This window comes from Aspergillus ochraceoroseus (genome assembly GCF_002846915.1).
Source record: "Aspergillus ochraceoroseus IBT 24754 chromosome Unknown P175scaffold_7, whole genome shotgun sequence".
Taxonomy (NCBI): domain Eukaryota; kingdom Fungi; phylum Ascomycota; class Eurotiomycetes; order Eurotiales; family Aspergillaceae; genus Aspergillus; species Aspergillus ochraceoroseus.
Genome location: NW_024468482.1, coordinates 1,453,507 through 1,469,851, shown reverse-complemented (window position 1 = coordinate 1,469,851; position 16,345 = coordinate 1,453,507). Strand labels below are relative to the sequence as shown.

At 50.4% G+C, this 16,345-nt stretch overlaps 10 protein-coding genes across 10 annotated transcripts; 4 read left to right on the top strand and 6 right to left on the bottom strand.

The window, feature by feature from the left end:
* Positions 1 to 21: 21 nt before the first annotated feature.
* gup1 (glucosamine 6-phosphate N-acetyltransferase) lies at positions 22 to 1,055 on the bottom strand. Its single transcript, XM_040897696.1, has 2 exons — positions 440 to 1,055; positions 22 to 350 (listed from the first exon to the last, which is right to left on the bottom strand). The coding sequence occupies exons 1-2, from the start codon at positions 878 to 880 to the stop codon at positions 258 to 260; spliced, it is 534 nt and encodes a 177-aa protein (XP_040750296.1). The 5' UTR covers positions 881 to 1,055; the 3' UTR covers positions 22 to 257.
* A 242-nt stretch (positions 1,056 to 1,297) lies between these two features.
* On the bottom strand, positions 1,298 to 3,709 carry P175DRAFT_0503722 (class II fumarate hydratase). The gene is made up of 6 exons (XM_040897695.1): positions 3,413 to 3,709; positions 3,222 to 3,266; positions 3,118 to 3,155; positions 2,942 to 3,057; positions 1,859 to 2,876; positions 1,298 to 1,791 (listed from the first exon to the last, which is right to left on the bottom strand). Exons 1-6 carry the CDS (start codon positions 3,644 to 3,646, stop codon positions 1,605 to 1,607), a joined length of 1,638 nt encoding a protein of 545 aa, XP_040750295.1. The 5' UTR covers positions 3,647 to 3,709; the 3' UTR covers positions 1,298 to 1,604.
* A 595-nt stretch (positions 3,710 to 4,304) lies between these two features.
* Positions 4,305 to 4,768, bottom strand: P175DRAFT_0534681 (alpha/beta hydrolase; the record flags this gene model as incomplete). The annotated part of the gene is made up of 2 exons (XM_040900160.1): positions 4,305 to 4,523; positions 4,694 to 4,768. The coding sequence occupies 2 exons, from the start codon at positions 4,766 to 4,768 to the stop codon at positions 4,305 to 4,307; spliced, it is 294 nt and encodes a 97-aa protein (XP_040750294.1).
* A 395-nt stretch (positions 4,769 to 5,163) lies between these two features.
* Positions 5,164 to 6,085, top strand: P175DRAFT_0338220 (uncharacterized protein). The gene is made up of 2 exons (XM_040892873.1): positions 5,164 to 5,672; positions 5,753 to 6,085. The coding sequence occupies exons 1-2, from the start codon at positions 5,348 to 5,350 to the stop codon at positions 5,872 to 5,874; spliced, it is 447 nt and encodes a 148-aa protein (XP_040750293.1). The 5' UTR covers positions 5,164 to 5,347; the 3' UTR covers positions 5,875 to 6,085.
* Positions 6,086 to 6,135: 50 nt separating this feature from the next.
* Positions 6,136 to 7,674, top strand: P175DRAFT_0534680 (putative aspartate transaminase; the record flags this gene model as incomplete). The annotated part of the gene is made up of 3 exons (XM_040900159.1): positions 6,136 to 7,212; positions 7,346 to 7,451; positions 7,610 to 7,674. The coding sequence occupies 3 exons, from the start codon at positions 6,136 to 6,138 to the stop codon at positions 7,672 to 7,674; spliced, it is 1,248 nt and encodes a 415-aa protein (XP_040750292.1).
* Positions 7,675 to 8,065: 391 nt separating this feature from the next.
* P175DRAFT_0503718 (putative chitin biosynthesis protein (Chs5)) lies at positions 8,066 to 10,031 on the bottom strand. Its single transcript, XM_040897694.1, has 2 exons — positions 9,683 to 10,031; positions 8,066 to 9,506 (listed from the first exon to the last, which is right to left on the bottom strand). The coding sequence occupies exons 1-2, from the start codon at positions 9,752 to 9,754 to the stop codon at positions 8,307 to 8,309; spliced, it is 1,272 nt and encodes a 423-aa protein (XP_040750291.1). The 5' UTR covers positions 9,755 to 10,031; the 3' UTR covers positions 8,066 to 8,306.
* A 124-nt stretch (positions 10,032 to 10,155) lies between these two features.
* P175DRAFT_0503717 (uncharacterized protein) lies at positions 10,156 to 11,045 on the bottom strand. Its single transcript, XM_040897693.1, has one exon. It carries the CDS (start codon positions 10,820 to 10,822, stop codon positions 10,289 to 10,291), a length of 534 nt encoding a protein of 177 aa, XP_040750290.1. The 5' UTR covers positions 10,823 to 11,045; the 3' UTR covers positions 10,156 to 10,288.
* Positions 11,046 to 11,301: 256 nt separating this feature from the next.
* P175DRAFT_0503716 (translation initiation complex factor eIF1A) lies at positions 11,302 to 12,355 on the top strand. The gene has a single exon (XM_040897692.1). The coding sequence runs from the start codon at positions 11,760 to 11,762 to the stop codon at positions 12,087 to 12,089; it is 330 nt and encodes a 109-aa protein (XP_040750289.1). The 5' UTR covers positions 11,302 to 11,759; the 3' UTR covers positions 12,090 to 12,355.
* P175DRAFT_0503714 (uncharacterized protein) lies at positions 12,301 to 12,744 on the top strand (the record flags this gene model as incomplete). Its single annotated transcript, XM_040897691.1, has 1 exon — positions 12,301 to 12,744. A coding segment is annotated over exon 1 (197 nt), but the record flags the coding sequence as incomplete, so codon positions are not given.
* A 115-nt stretch (positions 12,745 to 12,859) lies between these two features.
* On the bottom strand, positions 12,860 to 16,200 carry P175DRAFT_0534676 (ssDNA endodeoxyribonuclease RAD1; the record flags this gene model as incomplete). Its single annotated transcript, XM_040900158.1, has 7 exons — positions 12,860 to 13,786; positions 13,861 to 15,502; positions 15,553 to 15,604; positions 15,659 to 15,729; positions 15,781 to 15,868; positions 15,916 to 16,093; positions 16,153 to 16,200. 7 exons carry the CDS (start codon positions 16,198 to 16,200, stop codon positions 12,860 to 12,862), a joined length of 3,006 nt encoding a protein of 1,001 aa, XP_040750287.1.
* Between the last annotated feature and the right edge of the window lie 145 nt (positions 16,201 to 16,345).

The window sequence follows — 16,345 nt, the reverse complement described above, 5'->3', positions numbered from 1 at the left end:
TTTTGATATAAAAAAAGCCATGACAAGTAAACCCGAATATCCTTTAGTCTATGTATTCTCTATTCTCCAAGGTAAGAATTTGGGACAAAGAGCACTCCAAAGAAACAGAAACAGGATCCATCAGTCAGTCTCTGGACGCCAGCAGAGACAAAGAAAAGAAGAAAAAAAAGCCCCATTAAAACACATACATAGCCACGGACGCAAAACCCAGTCACCCATAGAAGGAGGGGGGGGAACAAGAAAAGAAGTAAGAATCATTAGTGGTAGTAATGGGCCATTTCCAATCCCGCGCGTTTGAAGCCACACTTGAGATAGAAGCCCTCATTCGCTTCAGAGCAATCGAGGATAGTCTATACATCGGTAGCAAGGAGGAATCAGTTAACCATGCAACAATGCAAGCGGATGAATGAATGAATGAAAGAAAGACAACAAAACAAACCTTATAGCATCCAACCTTCTCGGCGACATAATCCAACGCCTGAATAATCCTCAACCCCAGCCTCTTTCCCTGCTGTCCCTTTTCAACCGCAATATCCTCAATGTGGCCCACCATCCCCAAGGAATGAATGAATTTGCGCTCAACGATCAAACTCCCTGTTCCCACGATGCGGTCCTCGCCATCGCAGACAACAAGTAGATAATACTCGTCGTTCCGCGCAGAGATCCAATCGTACCGCTGGTTCCATTGGGACTCGCTGATCTCGCCGACGGTCGTCAGGACACGGAGCACGTCGAGGTAGCCGCGCTGGTAGTCGGATCGGCACGCAGGGCGAATCTTGTAGCCCTCTGGGAGGACGGAGGCGACCTCAGGGGAGATCAGGGAGGTGGAGAAAAGGGGGGTATCAGCGCAGAGGGAGGTGGTTTCGGTGATGGCGGACATTGTTGTGGGGTGTCTATCTATCACTGTTTCTGTGCCGTTCCTGTAGAATTGTTTTTACGTCTTCTTTCTTCCTTTTTTTTTTTTTTCTAAGTCTTGAGCCGGATTTTCAAGGGGAATGGACGGGGTTTGAGTTGCGGTGGAGATTCAATTCATTCACTCGGGGCTAGGGAAGAAGAGTAGAGAGTAGTAGGAACGAGGGAAAGTTAAGGAAGGAGAAGATGGCAACTAACGAGAGACTGTGAGGGTTCAATGTGGGAGATGGGAGAGGAGGATATAAGAACCAAGTGTGAGCCCGAACTGCGGTCCCACTTGAAAGCAGCACAGGCACAACCTACTCAAGTCGTATTTATAGATTCATCCCACTCTCGACAAATTTAGCAAAAGCTGAATTATTATTATGACTATGATTATTATTAGGATTTCTTTCGTGCAAAATAATATCGCATATTATTGGAAGGCCACCTGGCGTTTCCATCCTCGAAAAGAGATCGAAAAAGGGAGGGAGTTTTTTCAATGGTCGGAAAACTTCTATAGTTCGGTTCCAAAAATAACTCTTAAGACAAACCAGGACTCTTCAGGAAAGAGAAGATGTGGGAAAATAGTACAATTTTATTTGTCGGTATACAAGTATCAAAAACGAGGCGCCAGCTAGAGCTTCGCTATCTGATTCTACTCCAATCTAAGCCAAAAACACCCCTGGCCCAAACATCATAGACCCGCGCGTTTATTTCTTCTCCTTGGGGCTCAGCATCAGCTCGGGGCGGACGTGCTTGTCAAAGTCCTCCTCGCTAAGAGCCTTGAGCTCCATGGCACTCTGCTTCAAAGTGATGCCCTTCTTGTGGGCGTTCTTGGCGACCTTGGAAGCCATATCGTAGCCAATGACGGGGTTCAGGCAGGTAACAAGCATCAGACTAGATGGAGGTCAGCTTTGGGATACTTTACTTGGTTGAGTGACCGATGAAAAGGAAAAAGACATACCTCTCGTGAAGGAGAGTGTGGATTCTAGGCTCATTGGCCTCGAGGCCAACAACCAGGTGCTTCTCAAAGCTATTCATGCCATCGGCGAGGATGCGGACGCTGTGCAGCAAGTTGCGGATCATCAGGGGCTTGAAGACGTTGAGCTCAAACTGGCCGCTCATACCGCCGACAGTGGCAGCGACGTGGTTGCCCATAACCTGGGAGCAGACCATGGTCAGGGCCTCGCACTGGGTGGGGTTGACCTTTCCAGGCATGATGGAAGAGCCGGGCTCGTTCTCGGGGAGGACCAGTTCACCGAGACCGCAACGGGGACCGGAGCCAAGGTAACGGATATCCTGCGCAATCTTGAACAGAGAGCATGCGAGGGTGTTGAGGGAACCAGAGGCCTCAACGATGGAATCGTGAGCGGCAAGGACCTCGAACTTGTTGGGGGCGGTCTTGAACTCAGTGCCGGTCATCTTGGTGACCTCAGCGGCAATAGCCTCATCGAACCCCTTGAAGGTGTTCAACCCGGTACCGACGGCGGTACCGCCCTGTGCCAGGAGGCGCAGGTGGGGGAGGCTGGCCTGGACACGCTCGATGTTGCGGTCCAGCTGGGCGACATAACCGGAGAACTCCTGGCCGAGAGTGAGAGGAGTAGCATCCTGCAAATGGGTACGACCAATCTTGATAATGGACTGGAACTTCTCAACCTTCTGCTGAAGGGCGTCACGGAGGCTTTGCAGGGCGGGGAGGAGAGTGTTCTCCAGTTCAAGAACAGCAGCGATGTGCATGGCAGTGGGGAAGGAGTCGTTCGAAGAAGCGGACATATTAACGTGGTCGTTAGGGTGGACAGGCTTCTTGGAGCCCATCTTACCGCCAAGGATCTCAATGGCGCGGTTGGAGATAACTTCGTTAGAGTTCATGTTGGACTGGGTGCCGGAACCGGTCTGCCAGACAACGAGAGGGAAGTGATCCAGCAGCTTGCCCTCAGCGACCTCGGCAGCAGCCTGCTTGATAGCCTCACCAACCTTGGGGTCTAGGATCATTAACATCACTTCATTCAAGCCTTCTACAAGTGTTCAGGGGGGAGGGGTTCCTTACCCAGGCCATACCGCATGTTGACAGCAGCAGCAGCACCCTTCAGGATACCGAAAGCCTTGACGACGGCTTCGGGCATGCGATCCTGGGGCTGGTTGATATCGAAATTGCCCAGGGAGCTGCAGATCCATCAGTATCCCCAAACATTGTATCTATTTCCGTGTGGTAGGTCGCCTTACCGCTGGGTTTGCGCACCCCAGTACTTATCGGCGGGGACCTAGATCCAAACTCGATCAGATGTCTGTCCAGCGTAGCGCTTTGTCAATAGACTGGTTTCACATACCTGGATCTCGCCAAAGGCATCACTTTCCGTGCGGAATTCGGAAGCCTATAAGCCTCGCAGTTAGCCCAACCTTCCAAACTGCCACACAACGTTCATGTCCCCCGCTGTTACCGCAGCCACCCTGGAGCGGAGCAGAGAGGGCTAACTTGTCCCCACAACCAAAATACCAAAGGATTGAGAGTACCACGCACCATTGTGACAGTTGAGCTGAAGGCTCTCTTGCTGGAAAGGGACTGGAAAGACTGAAGGCGGGGGAATTGTTGCAGTGTATAGCTCAACGAGCGTCGGGTAACGCAGGTGGGGGAGCGAGCCAAGAGCGACACAGAGCGGAAAGCTGCCGGTGAATTGCCTGGTGCTCTGGCGACCGCCTGTGTCAAGGAGCACATGGAGCGCACCGCGGTTCGGGAGGGATGAGAGCTCAACATGGCGAAAGACCTAATGCCGAGGGGGTGTATAAATGGATCACCAACGTCTCCCGACGGAAGATCTTAACAATAATAATAATAGCAATGAGTTGATGGTATACAAGTGGTATCCCTTAACAATTAGAAAGGGAATTGAGAAGCAATTGGAGAGGAGAAGAAAGCAGTCACAGCTGGAGAGGGTCACAATGCGAGAGGAGAGAGAGAGAGAGAGAGAAAGAAAGAAAGAAAGAGAGCTCCGACGATTCAACGACGCCTGAGGAAACAATTCTTAGGGTCGATGCCTTGTCGCCTTTTTTTGGCTCTATTTCTTTTTCCCTGACATCCGAAATCCAGCTGCCGATTCCTCCCGGCCCGGTATTACCGCGTATGCTATCACTGGTTTCTGTGCGGAATGCCTGCCAATCTGTGTATGGTATGGTAATCGGTATTTCCGGGTTTGGGTTTATCCTTCTCATGTGGCTTTCCGCCTGAGGCATCACTCCAACTACAGCTTCGCCTGGAATCCAAGCCAGACAACTTGCTGAGATTATATACGATATGGCTACAGTTTCAAAGAGCTCTCTTTGCCTATACGAAGATATATCGATTGACATCATCCTCTCTGCTATTTGAATTCCAACTCCAACTTTAAACAATGAAATCCCCCGCATCCGTCCAATCACTTTCTCACCTCTACTTCTCCGTCTGCTGCTTTTAATTTCTCTGCGCAGACTTCCCCTTCATCTCGAAGAGGATCCATTTCCGCAGTGAAGACCAGCGGAATATTGACGTTCCGACAGTGGTGAGCTACCACCGCTGGCAGATGGCCTCCAGCCGATGCACTGCCAATGGAGATTCTGTTCACATCGAGATTAAACTCCTCGAACTTGAATCGGACCTACAGCCAGGATTGGTCTCGTAAAAGGAACACCGTCTCTGTGAAGAAGAGAAAAGCAAGATGAGCGAAACGAACCTAGTTGAACCCCTCCGTGGAAGTTGATATAACCAGCTCGCTTCTTCTGCTGACCTGGTCCATCAACGATTGACATGGGCTCAAAAGATACGAACTTTGATCTGTCCGTTGTTAGCCGGGCCCTTCTGCTCGGTGGTCCGGAAAACATTCCGGACATGTCGCACGACCATAGGCAGCCAAGTACTTAGCTGGCTCCTTGCAGCAGGCCTCGATCAGTAGTACTTCATGCGTGTGCAGTCGTCCCGCATTGTATTTGTTGTAGTACTCTCCGTAAACCGTGTCAAAGCGAGGAAGTAACTCCGAAGGAATACTATTATGGAGTGGCTGAACCATTGAATGACCTTTTGGGTGCAGTCCATGCAGGTCCTTGTTTCCATCCATTGGTTACGCAGTTAACAGATGACGTACAGGTAAGTATTGTAGATAGAAAATAGATTCAGGTTACAGAATAGATTAAAAACCAAAGAACGTGAGTAACTAACTAACTAACTAACTAACTAACTAACTAACCATCGCTCTCTTGTTAATCCTAAACGCGGGGTTTCCGATGTTGATCATCTTATCAACTTAACTCATCTCATCTCATCTCATCTCATCTCATCCCCTCACTCAGATGATCACCACATCTCCAACATCCTCTCTCCACCAGTCCCCCTCCTTCATCCCCTGTTATCTCCTGTTACTAGGCTGATATGGATTAGATTATTGACATCTTCGGCCATCTTCCTTCGATGCCTCGATGAAGACAGATGCGACTCGGTTACCAACGGCTGTTTCCACCAGCCTTTGAACGGATAACTCGCGGATATTATTTATTGTCTGGCTTGATCCAGCTGACTTCTGACTTTATGAACCGGTCGTGCGGTTCCTCTCAAATTGAAACCATGGGATTCTTGCTTGTCCAGTTAGGCAGGCTCGAGTGTTCCAAGGCTTTGAGCCTCTGGAGATCCTGCGCCCTGGGGACAGGATGGTGGAATGGAGCCAATCTCTCTCCTTTGCCTAGTGGTGCAGCCTTTGCAGGATCACCATCAAGGACCAGATCATCAAGGCCAAAGAAAATGCGTCACTATCCAGGTACTTTTGCTCTCTACTGCCGCCGGAACCTTGGGTTGGCCCACACGCCACAACTGTCCCAATGTTCACTCCTCAGTTAGCCGCTTTTCCGTCGGCTGGGGAAAAAAATTTCAAACCGCCAATAACAAGTGAAGATCCAGCAGCCAGGCCAAGCATGAAGGCGATATCGGTCCAGTCCGAAGGCGTACAAGTTATAATTTAACTCTCTTCCCCAGGCCTGTGGAGATCCACCTTTTGCAGATTCCAATGCGAAGGAATATATACAAGAGTCTTGCATTGACCTATACACACTAGCCTACTTGATCAATCTCTGGGTCCAGTTATTTTTCTCTGTTAATATAAACAGCCCACCGACCCGATCGACTCCAATTCTCCACCAGACCCTCAGAACTCTTTTGTCCCAGCACAATCACTTTCTCCGGCAGGACCTTCCCGCTCACACAATCAATCACAATCACAAACAATGACCGTCTTAAATGTGGCCCCGGTGCCCCCGGATGAGATCTTCGCTTTGAACCGTGCGTATACCAATGACGACCATCCCCAGAAGGTCAACCTCGGTGTAGGCGTCTACCGCACCAACGAAGGCAAGCCTTGGCCGCTGCCTGTCGTCCAGGAAGCAGAAAAGCAGCTTCTGGCCGAGAACAGCCTCTTCCGCCATGAATACACAGCCATCGAGGGCGATATTGCCTTCCTCCCACTAGCGCGGGACCTGATGTTCGGCTTCGATGCTCAGAACCCAACCCCCGCGCAAGAAGCCCTGCAAGCACGCATTGGCACCGTGCAGACCGTTGCAGGCACCGGCGCAAACCACCTAGGCGCTCTCTTCCTCTCCACACACATGAAGCCCCGAACCGTGTGGCTCTCCAACCCGTCCTGGGCCAACCACCTCACCATCTGGGAGCTCGCCGGCGTGCCCCGCAAAACCTACCCTTACTACTCCGCGGCAACCCGCTCCTTCGATTTCACAGGCATGATGTCCACTCTGGAGTCCGAAGCCCAGGAAGGCGACGTCATCCTCCTCCACGCCTGCGCCCACAATCCCACCGGCCTCGACCCAAACAAAGAACAATGGAAAGCCATCGCCGATCTCTGCGATCGCAAGCGCATCTTTCCCTTCTTCGACTCCGCATACCAAGGGTTCGCCTCCGGCTCGGCCGACGAAGACGCCTGGGCCGTCCGCTACTTCCTCACCGAAAAGCCGCACATGGAGATGTGCGTCGCCCAGAGCTTTTCCAAGAACTTCGGCCTATACGGTCAGCGTGTCGGCGTATTCCACTACGTGCTCAACGAGGGCTCCGAGGACCTCCGCGACGTCGTCGTCAATAACCTCTGCCACTTGATTCGCGGCGAGTACTCAATGGGCCCCACGGCAGGCTGCAACATCGTCAAGAAGGTGCTCACCAGCCCCGAGCTCACGGCCCAATGGCACGAGGAGCTCAAAATCATGAGTTCCCGCATTATCTCCATGCGCAAGGCGCTCTACGATGAGCTCGTTCGACTCGAGACTCCAGGAACCTGGAAACATATTGTCGAACAGGTATACCTACCCCCATTTTCATCCCTTTCCTTGTCTCTGCTTCTTTTGCCTTGCCGAGAGCGATCTCTCTCTCTCTCTCTCTCTCTACCTTGGGTACCTTGCCTGACCTGACTAACCCCAACCAAATAACTAGATCGGTATGTTCTCCTACACCGGCTTAACTCCCGCGCAAGTGTACGCCCTCAAGGACAAATACCACATTTACCTACTCAAATCCGGAAGAGCCTCGATCAGCGGCTGTAAGTCTTCCCCCCCCCCCCCCCCCCTTTTTTCCTCTTTCCTTTTTCGTGTTTCCATATACCATACACCAGATAGGGAAAAAAAAAACAGGGCAGCGAAAAAAAAAAAAAAAAAAAAAAAGGGCGCACAGTCAACTAATTATCGTGATCATCCACAGTGAGCCCAAAGAACGTAACCTACGTAGCTCGAGCAGTTGACGATATTGTGAGAAACACCAACTAAAAGTATAGCCTAGGCAGGCATGGACGGTTGGATATATTTTTATTTCGGTGCTTTATCTTTTACTCTCTCTCTCTCTCTCTCTATATATATATATTCGGTTAGCATAGAATAGACGAGATTCCGTTCATTGTCTCATGTCATGTTTGTGTTGAGCGTGGTGGTGTATTTTATATAGCATTGCATTGCCTTGTCTTGCCTTGCCTTGCTTATAGTCATTGTTAATGGAATCAGGCAGGTCTCCAACATAAATAAATGATTATGCAGTGGTTTGATTCTGTGTTAACTATCATGGGCAGGTGCCTTGGTATATATTACTTGGGTTAGGGTAGGTTTTTGGTATTCCACCCTAATAAATATATATATATATATATGAAAGGAAGATTTACCCTATCATTGATATTAAAGACAACGATCTAACCTATAGTTATACTATACAGAATGATAGTCATAGTGGGGATAGAGGAAAGAAAAATTGGGAAGAATAGTTAAAAGAAAAAAGAAAGAAAATAAAGGGTGAATGAAGAATACATAATGACATGATAAAGAATAGAAGCAATCCAGTTCATTCAACCGAAGCCCCCGACAAGAATCATACTAGGCAAAATATACAGTACTCAAACGCTAGACATTAATTAAAGAGGCACCTCATTAAAATCTGATTCCCCATTATCCTTTGCCTTGCCCTTGTCTACAGGTTCATGCTCAGGCGATTCCTTTTCCTGCTCGTCAGGCAGCTCATGTGTGCTCCCCGAAGCGCTTTCGAATTCGCTCTCTTTCTTCTCTTCGTCGGGCTGGGATGCTGTTTCTGACGTGGACTCCCCGTCTGGCGCAGCGGGACTCTCCGGGGATGTCTCCTTGGCTGAGCTCTCCTCATGCTTCGGAGGCCGGAGAGATGGTGGTGACTCCGCATTCTCTGAAGAGACCCTATCATCCTCTTGCGCCTTGGGTTGGCCGTTCATATCTCCTCCAGGGAAAGGAGTCAACGGAGGTTCGGGGGTATTCTGATCTTTCTCTTCCGCTTTAAGGTGTTTAAAAGCCAAGGACGATTGGGACTGGGGCCGGTGCAGCGTGGAGGTGGCAGAGGACGTGGTGCGCTGGTGCTGTGTTGTTCCGTGGATGGGGCCGAGGTGTCTGGCCTTGGGATCCGCGTTGAGATAGTAGCCTCGAACACTGACGATCGTACCCTCGGCCTCACAGGCATCCACCCATTCGGGCACCACCACGGGGATGTTCATCTCAACCGCTTTTTCCCAGAGTGGACCTCTGCCCTCGGAGCAGACAAAATGCGTTGTGTCGATTCGGACCGAGTCAATCAACTTTCCGCCAATGCGATCCAGCGCAGCAGCCAGGGCTTCCTTTCGCTGGGCATGTAGGACTCCCGTTGTAACGGTGATACCCGACAGGTCTGTCATCTTGTGCGTCCTGCAGGTCAATTTCTCCGACTGATAGGTGCCTGCGGTAGTGCGGAGAACCAGGTGGAATGAGTATTCATTGTGAATGGCCAGACCACTAATCTTGGTGCTACTAGTCTCGAGGGGGCGGGGTATTGAGCCAGCTTTGGAGCCATTGCGGTAAAGGGAAAGGGACTTCAGAGACGCGGTGGCTAGGTCGATGGGGTCCCATTCGAGCACGAGGGAGGTTTGTGTAGCGTTGCGGAGACGAAGCACCGGGGGGGAGGGGGTCTTGATGCCGTAGGTGTTGAGGATGCGTTTCTGGAGGCTCTGGAAGGCGGTTGCGCTGGCCGTTTCTGCGATATGGTTGCGCGATACGGTGATATCAACGATGCTGCCAGAGGTAATATTTTTGGGGAGAAGGACAGAGGGGAATTCGATCTAGGTAGCAGAAAAGCAAGGGTTCAGCAACAGATCTTGAACAACCATCAAGGGGTGGGGAGGGGGGAGCAAAGATGTGATCGTTCATCAGGAAGCCATTATTGCTTCCTGAATACAGAGAACCATAATTGGTCATAATGCATTCATTGCTGTGCTGCAAGACGGGGTGAGCTTACGAGTCGATTATCCTGGGTCAAGAGGACGGCGACCCCAGCATCGACCTTTCCAACGGTCAGGGAGACCAACATATTGACGAATGAGATGATATAGCGGAGCCCCTCTAGATGGTGCGCATCAACAGATGGGAACGAGGACCGGATGAGCTGCCTGCTTCGTTGATGGAGTGGAAAGCTGGCTGTTGTTGTTGTTGTTGTCTCGAGATCGGCAGTTAGCGAACATGCCAAGCTGGAGCAGGAGGAGGAACAAAACAGGCACCGTCTGAACCATCGCGAAATACCAACAAGCATTCGGCATCTACACACTATATACATAACCTGATATCAAGTTGAAGACAGAAGGAAAATTAACTACGGAATTTTCCCATCTTGATCGCCGTCGGAAGGGTTCGGATGCATTCAATTCATGGACGGACTTTATTGAGAATTTCCATGTAGCGCTGCGGCAAATCGCAAGGGGGTGGTTTTGACATCCTGACATTTCATTATCATTATTCTATTGGGTCTGGTCCTCTATTCGATCTGTTAATACAAGGGTATCATCGATAATAATATAGTACAATCTCTCAAAGATCTGACAAGGTCTATTGCGCGACAGCGTCAATCCTAATCCACATTCTCGCTTTCCCCGTCCTTGGGCTTTTCTCGACTTTTACTCTCGTTCTTTCGTGACTGCCATAACTGCTTCTGGTGGTGGATTTGCAGCTCCCGGAACAAGGCGTCCATCAAAGTCTTGACCTCCGCCTGAACTGCGGAATATTTCTCCTCAATACAGGTCGGCTTAATCCAAATGTTGACAGAACCTCTCAGGTTACCACCTATTCCGTCTTCGGGTGGGGATTTGATAGAATTGGGGAGCCTTCTGCCCTCTTCATCAAACCCACGACCTTTCAACTCCCGGATGAAGGCATGTCGGGTTCTTCGAGCGCACCAGGATCGAACCACTCGCTTATGGTCCTGGATGTCCTTGACCGAAACTCTCCACCAGAGGGTATTGGGATCGCGGTTGTCGCATAGGTGCTCAATCTTGGGTCGAATCGGATTCACGGGAGAGGACAGGTACCGCAAAGCGATCGGAGGGGTGACGGCTTTGGGAGAAAAGCGCAAGCTAAACTGCTTCGTTGAGACAAGCACCTTCATCACGCAAGGAAGGTTCAATCACAGGACTGTATGTAGTTCATGGAGGCTTGGAAAGAACGACCGGCATGGACATGTGATGTGACCTTTCTTCGGTAGGTAGTCTTCTTGATCGTCACTAAATCGCCACAAAACCGCCTGGTTATAGGCACAGTAGAGGACCCGCTCTGTAGGGTAAGACCAGAGCTTCTCAAAATCCAGAGAAAGGAAGCAGCGTGGGAAAGAAAGGGTCCTGTAGGATTGAATCGTCGAATCCATTCAAGAAATTCATCGACAAAACGAAGGCGGTGAGGATTCTCGGATTCTATTGGTCAACCCCTGTGGCGACCGTCGTGCAAGCCTAAGGCACCGCTGGCAAGATTCAGGCTGTATTGCTGACATAAGCCGCGAGCCGTAAGGAAAAAATTGAAATCGAAATACCGACATTTAAAAACACACTTTCCTCTCCCCACCTCCACGTCGTTTTGGCGCTGTCCATCGACATCTGTGTCTATCCCTATATTCTCCTCAGTTATTGAACTTGCTGTCCGACTGTCAGGGACCTTTTCAAAATGCCCAAGAATAAGGGAAAGGTATGATTCCAAACTCTTGCCCTCCCCCCTCCCTCAACGATAGACCCCGCCTTTTGCCAGACTTTTCGCTTTGTGCCGCCCAAATTCGCCCCCTTGCTCCTCCCACGATACCTTCAGCACGATCGGTGTTTGTGAAGCCTGTAAGGTGCGAACATCATGCTGGAGGGATTATTTTGGAGCAGACGAACTTGGGTTGCAAAAGCGGTCTAACAAAAGGCGCATCCATCCTTCGCCACTGAGACCACAGGCTGACACAATTATGCGTACAGGGTGGTAAGAACCGTCGTCGTGGAAAGAACGAGAACGACAACGAGAAGCGTGAACTCGTCTTCAAGGAGGAAGGCCAGGAGTATGCTCAGGTCGTGAAGATGCTCGGCAACGGCCGTCTCGAGGCCCTCTGCTTTGACGGCGAGAAGCGACTGGCACACATCCGAGGCAAGCTGAGGAAGAAGGTTTGGATCAACCAGGGCGATATCATCCTTCTCTCGCTTCGTGACTACCAAGACGAAAAGGGTGACGTGATCATGAAGTACACCGCCGACGAGGCGAGAAGTCTCAAGGCCTACGGCGAGCTGCCCGAGCACGCCAAGATCAACGAGACCGATACCTATGGCCACGAAGGATTCGAGGACAATGTCGAATTCGACGAGGATCGCGACAGCGAAGACGAGAAGGAGATCGATGTCGATGAGCTCTAAACCCCACCCCACAACCTCCCATATCTTTGCATTCATACTCCTCCCAAGAGCCACTGGGTTCTTCCCGCCAGCCTCGACGGTTTCTTTGGCCTTTCCTTCTTTTACCGACACCAAGTCTCTTTTGATTTTTACCCCGGAGAGAACCTTTTACGCCAGTAAAAGGCTCTTCTTGGCACTTCGGTTTTCTTTCGATTTTCCCTTTATATTCCCGGGACGGTGACAGGACGGTGAGGATGAGAAATCATGGCTTGCGGCGCCTTCCCCGCTCCGCAGAAGGTCTATCCTTCTCGCTCAGTGCTGCTCCCAAACATTAGGATATGAATCATTGATTTGGGGAATGCCTGAGGCTTACTTCATGATGCAAATAGATTGGGCGAAAAAAAAAACATCCTTTTTTTTTTTTTTTTTCTTTCTATCTATCTACCGCATTTTCCCCATCATGAGGGACGTTCTCAAGGTTTTCACAGAGAATTGGTTGCGACGCGTACGAAAAAAAAAAACCCCTCCAGTTACTTGCTGCCTATTGCGTGTTAGCGATTCTTTTGTCTGGTTCCTCTTTCTACTTTGCTCCTTTTTTTTTCCTCTGAAAAAAAAATCTTGGATGATAGATTTATGAAAGGGTTATGAACATGAAACTTTTCTACGCACATTCCAAACACTACTTACTACTCGTAACTTTAATTTCATAGATACTCTGTAGGATGTATATAACAGACCCTTTCCCAGAGCAGTGAGATAGATTCCGGAGCAAAGATAAAATAATATCCCGCTTAACCTTGATCAAACACACTCTTTCGGAAGAACCCCACGATCTTCCGAGCCGTCTCGATGCCAACAAGCGGATTCAGCTGGTCAATGTCCATATTCGCAAGCTCGGAGATATTCCCAATCTCGCCAATCAGCCGCTGGAGCACCTGAGGCGTCACCCCGGGAACAGCACGTAACATATCCTGCGGCAGGAGATTGAAGACCCTATGCTCGACTCCAGCCGCAGTCATGATATCATCGGCGCCGGCAGACGCGGAGATATCCATATCGAGGCCGATCTGCACCGCGCGCACGGGGTCCGGCTCGGGATTGCTTTTCTTGAGCTCGGCGAAGATCTCGGCGGTTTGGTAGGGAGAGGATGACCAGATGACCTTTAGGCGGGGGAAGGCGAGCGTGAGGAGGACGAGCAGGTGTTGGGCGGATTTGGGGCTAGAGGGGTTCACGAGGGAGCTGCTGGAGGATACGGAGGTAGTGACTGTGCCTGAGGAGGAAAAGCTGTAGTCTGTGAGAAAGGCGGTGCCGGGGGTTGTGGCGGAGGTGAAGGCGTCGAAGGTGAAGGATTTGTGTTCGTCGAATTCGATTAGGAGGAGCGGGGTTTTATAGTGTTGGAGCATGGTCTCTGCTTGGTTGTAGAGACGGCCGTTTCGGAGGGAGGCGATCAAATCTCGCACAGACTTGCGTTCGACACAGATGTCCGGGGTAAGGATATAGTCGCCTACTGTGAGTTGGCAGGGGACGATGATCATGTTGTTCCCGTGTAGGAGGGAGGGGAGAGCACTTCTGAACTCTCGGACGTCTACAACAACTCGAGGGGGTGATGCTGTGGCTGTCAGTCGGCCGCCTCCGGCGATTCGCGTGTTCACTGTTCGAAGGAACTGCTCTTGGGGGTCTTCGAGGCTTCTGTCGTGTGTGATGGTGACGGCCATAGTCTGTGGTGCAGAAAGGGTTAGTGTTTCAAATCAACTCCAAAGGAGGGGGGGGGGGGGGGGGGGGGCTTTTTTACGCTTTTCTCTTTGATGAGCTTGGTAAACGAATCTTTCTCTCGTCGCACTGCACTCAGATAACGTTGCTCCTCTACGGATCCTCCATAATACATAAAGTACACCCGTACATTCCTTCCAATATGAGAGCTGCGGTATACTTCAACTCGCCGAATGAATGCGGAATCGGGTTCGTACATTATGATATACCGTGGCCGTACTTCCTCGAGGATATGCTCATCCATGTCACCATCGTAGGGGTGGACCATCACCAAGTCATCCATATCATATAGCTCGTAAAATTCATCCATATCCTCAAAGTCATCGATAACGATCTCCTCCTTTTGGGTCTCCTCAGCCTCTGTGGGCTGGATCTCGTTCAAAAGACTGGACATCTGATCTGAAGCTTCAACATCCATCTGTACACTGGTATTTGGTGCACGTCCAGGAGTAGGAGTCACAGCGCCCGTACCCCCACCGCGGACCCGGCGCCGTTTGTTAGGAGGTGGTCTGCCTTGTTGGGCTGAAGGTCGGGGTGAATCCTGGCCCTTTGCGGCCAGGGGTTCTCCGTTCGGCGACTTTGTGGATAGATTCTTATTGACGTTGGACAAGGAGCTTTTCCAACCAATATACTCCCTGAGTCGTCTGCGCAGCATCACATTCGCCGAGCGTGCCTTTTCTTGACTAGATTCATCGCTGTCCGCGTTTTCCGGTCTCTCGTTTTCTAATCGGGTGTGCATCGTTCCCAGATACTCGCGAATCTGCCGGCAGACTCGTTGATCGGAGCACATGATCAGTACCGTACTGTTTGACTCATCTGCACTGACAGGGTTGAAATATGCATCCGTTTCAATTTCCTCAAGTATATCGGCCAAAACATCCCATTTCGGTTGTTCCTCCAGTACAGGCCGAAGAGTGGTAGGCAATGAGGTCAAGGATGAGCGAGCCAAATCATTGGTTATTTTCCCTTCATACACTCTCGACTTTGCAGTCTGAAAGAGGACATGAGCCGCATCTAAGAAAAGCCATGGCGAATAGTTATGCCTCGTAGACCCAGGGGGTGGGGAGTTTGCAGTGACTATAGTATCAAGATATTTGACGAAGGAGACAGCGTCGTAAGTAAGTAGGGCACTGATGATTATTGGTAAGGGAAACTCAGAAGGTTTAGAGGGTTGGGCTTCAACATACTGCAAAATCGCCCTAAGATCACTGAGGTCGCTGACAATTTGCCTAGTCCTGAAACTTACACGATGCCACATTGGATCAAGTTGGCGCCTGATCGCAATGTCAAAGCTCCTGTGCAACGCACTGTCCAGAGTCCAATCTGTCATATCCAGGCCTGTGTTGGCCTTCTTGAGCTCTCCGATACAGAGCTCCACACACTCGAGTACAGCGTTTTGTATTTCACGCATCTTGTCACTCATAGGAATCTCCAGCTCAATGACTTCCGCTTTCCTATGGCCTTCTAGGGCTTCGGCAACGGTAACGTGAAATCGTGGCCATAACGATGCTTTCCGCAGGAACAAGTTCCTTAGCGAAGTAGCCAAGGGAGCAAAGCCTGTAGCGAATGGCTCTGGAGAATCCGAAAAGGCCTTTAAGAAGCCATTTTTGTTGGCATGTCGATAAATCCGAATAATGAATGCTTCGGTTGAGGTCGTAACAATCCTATCCTATCTCAGTCAAGTCTAATATTCAAGCTAGTGGTTGGATCTTACCTGTCGGCATGGAGTACAACCAGTCCAGTAATCTTTTCAGGATCGAGCAGCTCTGATGTCAAAATTAGTAACCCGAGACCGAACGTCAATAGTCAAAATTCAGTACTTGACAGCAAGTCCACCACGAGTATTCGAGACGTGACGCTCAGGATGCCACCTTCGGCATATATTTTCTCTCTGGATCTTGATTAATTCCTAAATTGCTTTGTGGCTCAGGGAATCTCGCACCTCACTGGCACCGTGGCCCTCTCAGTGTTAATGACCTTGAGTCCCCGGGCAAGGGGAGACTTGCTGATAGCATAATGCTCCGCCAGTGCTGTCACGGTGTCAGCAGTACTCTCCCTCCGAGGTCTTCCCGCATACCTTCCCCGATCCATTCGTTTTCCCGGTCATTGGCCCCGACTAGTAAAACTAGATTATTTCCAGCAGCATCGTAAAAGTGCAGTAGGTTCGTTATCAAACGGAGGAGCCCAAGGCCGCGGGCAAGGATGACCAACTCATCCTCTGAGCGGAGTTCGGTGAAGATGTCCTGCTGGTATTGCTACCGCCTATGTTAGCGTTGGGGAAGTATCACTCCGGTAACAGGATCATGGAGCTTACCAAAGGCAGGGACAGCTTCACCGGTGCATTTGGGCGTTCAGGCGGCATGGGGAGCCTCTCTATACACGAGGGTAGTTTCTGTCGCGATGCGAGAAGCAAAGAGGACACGCGATCACGTGGTATGATGCAAGCCTCTATGTATAGATCAGATTTCTCTTGAAGAAGATCGTAAAAGTACAAATTATGCACCCCC